We start from the raw sequence: 11,011 nt of genomic DNA, 5'->3' as shown, positions 1-11,011 counted from the left end.
ATAGAAAAGTTCCTGGGTGTGGGGTGGGGGGGGGGGGGGGGGCATGCAGGACTGATAAGAGGAAGTTCTGTCTGTCCAGTGCTCTCCCCAGTAGTTACTTGTAAATAAAGGTCTCCAACAACTTCATGACCAAACAATAGAGTGAAGCCTGTTTCTTCCACAAGGGTCCCTTCCAGCCCTATGATTCTATGCACTTGTGCATGCACAGTGCTGCTGCTCATGTGAGTAGGGCCCTGGGGCTCCCTGCCTGCTTCACCCAAGCCCATGTGGCTAAGGCTGGGGAGCCAGGCAGTTGTGGCACAGATAGGCCACGGAGTTTTTATAGTATGCTGCGGGGGCCTCAGGAAGAATAAGGTTGAGAACTGAGAACCCCTACTCTATAGTATGCAGCAATTCAAAAAAAAATATACCACCATTTTCCTGGAATATGCTACTATTTCTTGAATGTGCCATCATGGGCTTCTTATATCTTCCCAAGTATGTTTGTTTACTGAGGTCTTTATTTATACAGATATAAATAAGCCTGTATTTGAGAAAAAAATCTTTGTTATTTGATTCAGAAACACACACCCCTTTTTTCCAAGATCTGAAATATCTAACTCCGTGATGGCAAGACACGTTTATTGAAAAGGCCTTCATTTAGACAAAATAGCCAATGCATTTGTGCTTAATTGTAGCAATAGAGAGGGAGGTGGGGGCAGGGAAGTCAACATTTAGTTCAGCAAAAAGCTACAGTAGTTTGAGATTGTTTAGGTATTTGGCTGTTATGGGATGCAACCACAAAACCCTCATTTTGGAACATAAGTAAAACAGTGAAGCCCAAAACATTTGAAATGAAGAAGTAACAGTATAAATCATATTGAAAACAATATTATTGTTAACACCAAGAAATTCCATTTCCAGCCCTTTTTCTAGTAAAGAAAGCAAAAATATGGATACTATCATAGTATTTTTATTACTATGATCGGCAGGGAGATGAAAACCGCAGTTTTAAGTATGGTGCCATTTTTGTCACTTGACGTTGCTTGGCTATGGGGCCCTGTCTGTTGCTGACCAGCCAGGAGGCAAAGACAGCACCATATTTAAAACTGTGCTTTTCACCTCCCTGCTGATCAGGAGTGAGCAGCAAGCAGTGGGAGCAGGGAGGCACGTGGAAGAACCTGCAAAATTGGCAGGAGTGGGGTGTATAGCAGCTCCTCTGATTTTGCAGGTTCCCCCACACGAAAAAAAGAATAAAACCATGATAATTTTTTATACTGACTAACTGACTCACATGAAGGACTAAGAAATGTTTTGCTGCATCTCAATGCAGTAAAATTCACTCTGACACTTGTATTTTTTGTAAACTTTTTTTTTTTTTCTCTTTTTACCTGAATGTTCTTTTAGGGAATTCTGTCCAAGACAGTGCCTCTATAAGGACAAGAACCTAACAACGTCCGAACTGCATACATGGATCATAACTATACCTTATAATATGTTGATTCTTGGCACAGTGGACACAGGCATTCCGTAAGCACCTAAAACATTCTGCTATAAGCAGCAGGTCCATGTCTAGATTTACTGATTCACAGGAGTCCTTGCAGGCCAATTCAATTTCCCGTGAGGTTTTCATCAGGATTGCCAGGAGATTCTGGAATATACTCTCTTCTGCCATTTCTCTGAAATAAAAATGAATTACTGTGAGCAAAGGAAAATTATAAAATGTCGTATTAAATGGAGAAAAGGAATATTAAGTCATTAATTCAAGTTATGTTAGTTTAAAGTGTTACTCAGTCTTCCTTCAAAACCTCACCTTCCCCAATACCAAATTATCTAAAGAGATATCAAGCACACACTTAGAGCTAGGATAATTCTGCATGATTGTTTAAGTCTTGCTGGAAAAACTAAGAAAAAAACAACACAAAACAAAATGCATCCTTTATAGTTCTAGTTGTTAGGGTAGAAGGGACCTTACAGATCATCGGGTCCAGCCCCACCACACTTGGGTAGGGAAGACTGCTTTATACAAATAAGGGCCTGATAACTCTAGTTGCCTTTCCTTTTGTGAAAGGGATGGTCAGAGAGCCATGTGCCTACGAATTGTGACTCTGTGTGTCATTTTCTCTTTCATTTATATCTATCACACACACAAAAGAAATTGTGTTTCATGGAAAATCCCATTTTTGTCATCTCAAGATAGATACCATCACAGTTCTTTGCTGACACATATGGTCCTCCGACCATCCCCTTCACAAAGGGAAAGGCAACTAGAGGAGTACCAGGCCCTTATTTGTCATGCAACTCTCAAGAGCATAATTGGATCAAAAGCAAATCTACATTATTATTGTATTCTATATACATACAATGATATATAAAAGAAACTTCTGAAATCAGCATACCAATTAAGACCATCACTGGCAGTTCATCTTTCTCCAGACCAGATACTTTTGAAGAAAAAATAGAATCCATAATAAAACAGACTGCTTAGGAAGTTTCTTTCTAGTCCCGAAGAGTTAATGATTCAGAAGTTTATATCCTGAAAAAATAGCATTGTATTTTCTTTGCAATCCATCAATGTCTAAACAATTTTTAATCCTACCAAGCCTTTGGTATACATGGTATCTTGTGACAGTGAGTTCCATTGGTTAAACTGTGCTTTTTGTAAATGAGTACTCGCTCAGTTTTAAGTCTACTACTTTTCAGTTTCAATGGCTGCCCTCTTTGGTCAGAGTTAAAAAAAAAAAAGTCCAGCTGTCTTTTTGTGGTAACTGTGAACGTGCATTGTTTGTTCTTTCCCACATTGCTGCGTGGTTGAATCCTTAACTCGGCATTTCCAGAATCCATCCATCAACTTCAGTGGACTTGAGACAGAACATGCCCTACTCCACCCAAGTTCTCAGGATGAGATGGCAAGGCCTACTGCACCTTCATCATAAAGAAAACAGGAAAAAGAAATAGAATTGCAAGACATCTCAATTTAGAACAGTGGCTCTTAACCTTTTTAGACTCAAGGTACCCCTTAGAAAATGCTAGCTTTTACACCAAAGAACTTGAAAAGACCCTAAATGTGTCAAAAGGTTTGATGCTATGTGTAGATGTCTGCACACTTAACAGTGCTAATATTGTGCAGTACCCTTAAAAGGACTGCATAGCACCTTAGGATGCTGTGGCACTCTAGTTGAGAATCACTGGCTTAGAAGCAAGAACGAAGCTCAGGGCCTGGATTCAGTTCCCAGCTCTTCCACAGGCTACCTTCTTGGCTGATAGCGTTCCGCATTTTCAGTTTTTTATTTTCCAAAAAAAAGTCCAGGAATTTTCAGGGTTTATTTTACAAACAAACAAACAAACAAACAAACAAACAAACAAACAAACAAACAAACAAGGTTGAAATTGGGATAAAAGGAAGAAAAGGAAAAAAAATGGTTTAAATCAGGGAAGATAATAAATTCCCATGGAGGTGAGGGAGGGAGTAGGGTTGGTACTAGGAAAGGGGTGGGGGGAGGGGCAGCACAGCCCACTGGCCACTTCCAGGGCTGCAGCAGGGAGCAAAGCGAAGGGAACTGTCAGTGGGTGCAGGGCGTGGGGCACAGCTTTTGCTACTTTTTGCTGCAGGCCTCTGCCAGGCTATTCCTGGGGGCCAGATCTGCGTGCAGGATGAGAGCAGGCTGCTACTGCAAGCTGGAGCCGGCAGCGGCACCAGGCTCCTCCCGGTACTCGGGGCGGGAGGCTGCCTGCTCTTGTCCAGCACACAGATCCAGGGGCACACGGCCCCCAGGAAGAGCCCAGCGCAGCCCCCCAAGCCGCTGCCTTCCCGGGGTACACATAGCAACAACAGCCCCACCCCCACGCTGCACACCCACTGACTTGCAGTTCTCTCCGCAGCTGGCATCGGCTGTTCCCAGAGCCACTGGAGCAGGGGATGGGGTGAGTGGGAACAAGCAGAGCCCCGGGCATGGCACAGCTTGTCCCCACTCACCCCAGCCCCTGCTGCAGTGGCGCCAGGAGTAGCCAATGCCAACTGCCTGCAGCTGCTGGGCGGTGCTGTGCCCAGAACCCCCCAAGGCTCCGCTTGTCCCCACTCCCCCCAACCCCTGCTGCAACGGCCCCAGGAGCAGCCGACACCACCGGTCTGCAACACAGTATGGCGCAGCCCAGGGGCTGGGGGGAGTGGCACATGGCCGGGGGGGGTGCTGATCCTGACTCTGGCACCTTCCACCCCACCCAGTCAGAGCTGGGAGCCTCACGCCCCCGGGGAGTGGCTCTAGCCCCATGGGCCCGTGCGAAGCGGCTGGGTGTAGCACCTGCCATAGGGAGCAGGGCTGGGCTCTCCTGCCTGCCTCCCTGTCAAGGCTCCCAGCTCCCAGGGCAGGGCCACAGCCAGAGCCACCGGGGTGCAGGTGGAACTCACCAGCCCTGGCAGCAATTCCTGTGGGCCCACCCACCCCGCCAACCCCCACCACGCACTAACAACACACCCTTAGTTATCACTAGTGTTCCACATTCTCAGTTTTTACCAATTTTCACTGATAAATCCCCTGATTTTTTAAGTCATTCAGTTTTTACCGATTTACACCCATTTTTCAGTTCAAATCCCTGTTAACTGGCACGAATGGGGAATGGCCCATTCCCCACTCATGCCAGTTAATGGGGATTTTACTATAACTGGTAACATTGAATGAACTGAAAAACAGGTGTAAATCAGTAGAAACCAAATAAATTCAATAAAAAAAATTAAATTCCCTAATTGATGGGGCAGGGGGAGACTGGTAAAAACTGAAAACACGGAACACTACTGACCGAGCATAAAAGCTTCTATCCCCTCAGCCTACTTTAAAACAGAAGCGGACCCACGCTGTTCAACATCTTCATCAGTGACTTGGACGAGGGGGTAAAAAGCACCACGTTCAAATTTGCTGACGACACTAAGATGTGGGGAGAAGTGGGCATGCTAGAAGGGAGGAATAGGCTGCAATTGGACCTAGGCAGGTTACAGGGGTGGGCAGATGAGAACAGGATGACAACACTGACAAGTGCAAAGTACTGCACCTGGGGAGGAAGAACCAGCAGCATACCTACAGGCTGGGGAACTCCCTTCTTGTCAGTGCAGAGACAGAAAAGGATCTTGGAGTCATTATTGATGCCAAAATAAACATGGGCCGACAGTGTGGGGACGCGGTCAAGAAGGCCAAACACACCTTGTCATGCATCCACAGATGCATCTCAAGCAGGTCCAAGGAGGTGATCCTCCCCCTCTATGCGGCACTGGTCAGGCCACAGTTTGGAGTACTGCGTCCAGTTCTGGGCGCCGCACTTCAGGAGGGATGTGGACAGTATTGAGAGGGTTCAGAGGAGGGCCACCCACATGATCAGGGGTCAGCAGGGCAGGCCCTACGAGGAGAGGCTAAGGGACCTGAACCTGTTCAGCCTCCACAAGAGAAGGCTGAGGGGGGGGGATCTAGTTGACCTGTTACAAACTAGTCAGAGGGGACCAGCAGGCATTGGGGAGTCCCTGTTCTCCCGAGCACTACGAGGAGTGACTAGAAATAATGGTCACAAGCTGGAAGAGGGTAGATTCAGACTAGACATCAGGAGGCACTACTTCACAGTCAGGGTGGCTAGGACCTGGAACCAACTTCCAAGAGAAGTGGTGCTGGCTCTTATCCTGGGGATCTTTAAGAGGAGGCTAGATGAGCAACTTGCTGGGGTCATTTGACTCCAGTACTCTTTCCTGCCAAGGCAGGGGGTCAGACTTCATGATCTGCTCAGGTCTCTTCCGACCCTACCAACTATGAAAATAAATTCTCTCTTTCCTCATTAGCCTTTGTTTTCAGTTTAAGCTCCTGTCCCAAGAGCTCTTGCTGCAAAAAAGCCAACAGCATAGTTGGTTGTATCAACAGGAGTGTCACTTGCAAATCAAGGGAAGCGATTCCTCTACTCTATTTGGCACTAGCGTATATCACTGTATATGGGAGCCAATAGGATGGTTTTCCTCTATCCCCACCAAGTTGTAATAATCAGTTCACTGTGACAAATTATCAAGTGACTAAAATTTGCATTTGACAAATATCAGGAAAGAGACAATGCCAAAAAGCAAACAAAAAATAAAAAAGAACCCAGCGTCACTAAGATCTCACATATTTGACTGAGGCTAATACATCCACCCAGCTTCACCCATTCTGAAAACTCAGATCCAGTCACATTGATGATAAGATGAACTTAAGGTGAAAATATGATCAAAGGGGACATTTAAATACCAAGTTTTGAGACTGAAGTTGAGAAATACCTCCCAAGGTAAACACTGGGATTGAAAGGAAGGAGGAAGACATTTTAAATATTTTATCAGAATGAAGTATTATTGTCCCCAAGAGATTTTATATTTCTACTTGATCAAGCATCATATTATTGAAGTGTTACTACCACAAATAATAAGATTCTAAGGATAAGTCCCATCTCACCTTCATAAAAAATAGTCACACTTCCTATAAACCAGCCCATAAATAAAAATATGTCACTCAATTACCCTTAAGAAACTGACTCCAGATGCATGAAAAACTTAAATATTTTATTTTACAATACCGCAACTCAGTAGTACTTATTATATCTTTATATTGTGCGGGACGGCGAAGATGGGATCGGGAGCCATGTGCGAGCCGGGCCCATCTTTGCGCACGTGGACTGTGGCCAGCAGCCCGGGCACGCGGGGCCGGAGAAAACCGCGGTGCGGTTTGGTACGCGCGAGCTAGAATCAGTTACGGAGGCATAATGGTTGATTGAAAAGATTATTTACTTACACCCAAGGTGGTTGCGGTGTAGGCTGGACAGCTTTCCAAGCGCAGCTCCGTTTGAATCCTCGTTGGAGGACTCTGACAAACTCGGTTCTTTGACCCCGGAGTGGTTTAGGCTCCGCGGATTCGGCAATTCTTTCCTCACGGAGTGGCTGAATCTCCGTGGGTTCTGTTCGGTTCCCAGGTCCCCCGGAGCTGTTAAGACTCCGTGGGTTCGAAAATTGGGTATATAGGATAGGGATACGTCTAGGATTGCGCTCGGTGACGGGGAGAGGCTAGAAGCTAAACAGACCTCCGTTGCCTGCTTAAGAAAGGTGCGTTGGGTCCGCAAGGGTCCACATCGCTTGGAGATCTTCACACAGTGAGAAGTCTCCTCCTCCTGGCGAGTTCTGTATCTCTCCAGGTTTCCTCTCTCTCCAACTTGGGCGGAAACTACCCAAGCCTTTTGTACGGCTAGCAAGCCAATAGCTAGCCGCCACGTATGCCTACATTTAGAACCAACCAATAATGTGGCACAAATCTAAATACAAATGGCGGGAACTCCTTTGCACCGTGCATCACTATGATGCAAAAGAAATGCACCATGCAAAGAAGGCTACAAACGGCGGGAAATACTCTTTTGCATGCGGGTTCTCCTATTGCAGCAGAAAACTCTACCGTGCAAAGAAGCTGTAATTTTAGCGGGAACATAATTTAGCGGTGCCGAAGCACACAAAAACAAAAAAACACAACTTTGGGTTGTGACATATATCACTGACAACTACTCTTACTTCTTACATACATTTTGGTTACCACTTTAAAAAAAAGTGAGTTTTCAAGTGCAAGACTGACAAATAAAAGGATATAACATGAGATTTGGCCCTTTAATTATGAGAAAGGGCACAACAGCATGTATTTTACTCTATGTATACCATCTCTCTCTCTTTTAAGATACGGGAAAGACATTTACCTGATGTAAATGTACTTGCCTCCTGCTGACAAGTACTATGACTCTTATAACAATTTACAGTTGACAAGTCTCTTGGCTCTTTAACTTAGAGACAAAGGTACCACAGAACCTGCATTTAGAAATCAATGCATACACAAACACATTTTCTCTGAATGTTAAAGAGTCACAGCCCTTTAGAAGAGTGATAAATCCAATCTATGAATCATGTTGGTTCTGCTGAGTCAAAGTGCCACACAGAATTACTAAGCCACTCAATTACTAAGCCACTCAAACTTGACTGCTGAAGAGCAATACACAATTATGCTCTCTATAAAAAGAATATTTTTATAGAATATAATGGCTAATGAATTTATTTTTACCTATACTGCAAACTGGAATACTGCACGGAATTATTTTGTAAAGTTTCCCGAGTCAGCCTCACATCATACAAACATCAGCGTGAGCCAGCCTTTACTAGTGTATAACATTCAATTATCTTGAATTGGTAAAACAGACAGAAAAAAGCTGCAAGTTTTGGGGGGTTTTTGGAGGGGATTTGGGGGCTGGGGGGGTGTTGTTTTTTTAAAGTGTGGTATAAAAAAAAATTCATTATAAAAAACAATTGAAGTTCATTAAATACTAAGGATGTTTCTAAATCCAACTTTACTTATGTTACGTAACAAAAAGTGGGTAGTCGTGCAGTCCAGAAAGTAGTTTTACCCTCATCTTGGATCACTAAACTTTTAAGTTTTTTGTAACTGTCTGTATTGAAAAGAAATGTCAGGTTTTAAAATTAAACATATCAGAGACTAAAATGTATAACAACATAAACAAAAACCTGGAGTGTGTTTTTATACTTCAGTAAATATATAAAATTGTTATCATTTTGTCTATTTCCAACAAACAGTGCTGTGAAATGCAAACAGTTATAGTCTTTTCAATGGTGCTTATAACCATTGGATCTGATGCACAACATATTTAACTTTACGGTATTATATAAAAGGAAATAATACTAGTATTTCCTTCTTATGCATGTAGCAAAGCACAGACAATGTATTGACTTCTTTGGAAACGTAGGTGCTTATTAATTCTGCACAAAATCAATCAGGCCATAAAACGAGCTTCCGAAGGTCATACTGATGCTCTACAAAGCCAGCGTAGAACCCAGATATAGATCTCATTATGTTCAATCCAATTGTACTGCTGCTCTTTCCACAGATTCAAGTATGCGTGTGTGTGGGCATTCACATCCCCTCCCCCAAAATGAAACATAAAACTACAGTGGACACAATCACCCTCAAATAGAAAGAAGGAATAAGGTTTTAGTCATTTTTAAGAACTCCTTGCACCCATCATCCACTCCCACTAAGGTTCACAATCACTTGTTTTGTTTTATGTTTCTTTCCTGTTGCTCTTGTGAGAACCGAGAGGTTTTTGGTGGCAATTATACAATTGATCCAATAAAAAGCATCACTAAAAAAAGTCCCTCGATTCTTGCTTATATCGTGGTCCAATGGTGCTTACCCTCCAGACTGGTCTGGAGCGGGCATGGGACGGGCTGGGGCCAGGGCTATGTGCTCAGCTGCTACTGGGCATTAGTGGCAGCGGCAGTGGCTGGAAGGAGCTGCAGGGCCATGGGCTCCAAGTTTGGTGAGCTCATTTGGGGAGGGGTGCTGACCGGCCCACAATAGCTCCCCAAAACCACCTACGTGGCCCATGGGCCTAAGCAATGGCCCATGCCTAAGCTAGATCATGCCACCAAGTGCTGGAGTCACTCCACATCCAGATCCAGCATGCTGAATCACACTCATGGACCAACCTGTGCCACTCATCTGGCCTGCACAGCCAGAAGGTTGAGCACCACTGTCTTGGACCAAGACAGCCAAAAACAACCCTACTGCTGTTGTTCTTGAACAGCTCCCATAGAGGTAAAACAACAAATCTACACAAAATAAGCTTTAAATGGAAAAAAAAAATGTTTTTTCTCTGCAAACATCTTTTCTGTAAGGAACTGCAACATAAGCAAGTATAAAAAGCATGATTTCTCAGCAGAAATCCCTTTTATGCATTTCTATAATAGAGTTACATTTTCCAGAGGCTCCAGGTATCCCACTTGTATTAATACATTTTTGTGTTTGTTCATTTAGTGTGTCCCTTGGCATTCTTTTTTGCAGTAAGGCGTATATCGCAGTCAGAAACACCAGGCTTCAGTTTAAGTTTGCAGACTCATGTTCCAGTTAAGTGTCTACAATCAAGCACCTTCCACTGAAGATGACCTACCCTCACTAAGCTTCACCCATGTTTTTACATTCCTTCCCATTGAGGGCAGTTGCTTCAGTAGCCCACGCACAGGCTTATACCTTCAAGGCATGAGCTAAAACAGGGGTCAGCAACCTATGGCACGTGTGCCAAACGTGGCGCACAGCATGGTTTTTATTGGCACACAGGCTGCTTCCCACCCTAAGGGGCGGGAAGAGGTGTGCCCAGATTGAGCAGCACATGGCTGCCCGGGAACAACCTTGTGCTGCTGCCGACCCCTGCATTAGATAGGCTTGCCACCGCTGGACCCCAGCCCCGGAACACCGACCCCAGTCAGGTAAGAGCCCCTGGCCCCAACCCTAGCCCGGCACCAGCCCTGGGCTGTCCCCACCCCAATGGCCCCAGGCCTGGCCCCAACTTTGTGCTGCTGGCCGGCAGGCCCCAGCCGGCACCACCGCCACCACAGGCCCCAGCTCCAGCAATGTACTGCCGGCGAGCTGGCCCCAGCCGGCACCATTGCTACTGCAGGCCCCGGCCCAGTACCAGCACCGGGCCAGGACCATCAGCAGCATTGGGCCAGGGCCCCATCCCAGCACTACAGACAGTCCCTGCTACATGCTGCCTGCAGGCGCAGCTGACACCACTGCAGCCATCGGGCCAGGGCCGTCGGCAGCGCTGGGATGAGGCCGGGGTCCAGGACTGCGGACCTGCACAGGCCCCGGCCTCATCCCAGCTCCACCAGCGGGCCCAGCCCCAGCCCCACCTGGCACTACCGCCACCCGCCCCAGCCCAGCGCTGGTGCTTGGCCAGGGCATCTGCAGTGCCAGGATGAGGCTGGGGCCCCGGTCCATCTCAGCGCTGCTGATGACCCCAGCCACGCACTGCCGGTGGGCCAGGTCCCAGCCCCATCCCGGCGCTGCCAGTTGACCCAGCTGGCACGTCCACCACTGCTTGTGGACCAGGTCCATCCCGGTGGGCCTGGCCCCAGCCACGTGTTGCCAGCAGGCCAGGTCCCGCCCAGCACCTCCACTGCCTGCCCCACCCCAGTGCTGCTGGTGGG

At 46.3% G+C, this 11,011-nt stretch overlaps 1 protein-coding gene across 4 annotated transcripts in view; it reads right to left on the bottom strand.

The window, feature by feature from the left end:
• The window catches only part of ATXN10 (ataxin 10), a 169,972-nt gene that overhangs the window by 149,376 nt on the left and 9,585 nt on the right, over positions 1 to 11,011 (bottom strand). For 3 of the 4 annotated variants that reach the window (XM_025213321.1, XM_014523679.2, XM_025213322.1), the window contains exon 2: positions 1,467 to 1,658. In XM_025213321.1, the coding sequence (XP_025069106.1) occupies positions 1,467 to 1,658 (192 nt within the window). Of the gene's footprint in view, positions 1 to 1,466; positions 1,659 to 2,378; positions 2,476 to 11,011 lie in introns of those variants that run through there. The other variant, XM_025213323.1, reaches the window with a different exon arrangement.

The sequence above is a fragment of the Alligator sinensis genome, unplaced genomic scaffold (genome assembly GCF_000455745.1).
Source record: "Alligator sinensis unplaced genomic scaffold, ASM45574v1 scaffold806_1, whole genome shotgun sequence".
In the NCBI taxonomy this organism is placed as follows: Eukaryota; Metazoa; Chordata; order Crocodylia; family Alligatoridae; genus Alligator; species Alligator sinensis.
Note: the sequence above shows the minus strand (reverse complement) of the source record. Positions and strands in the feature narration are given on the sequence as shown.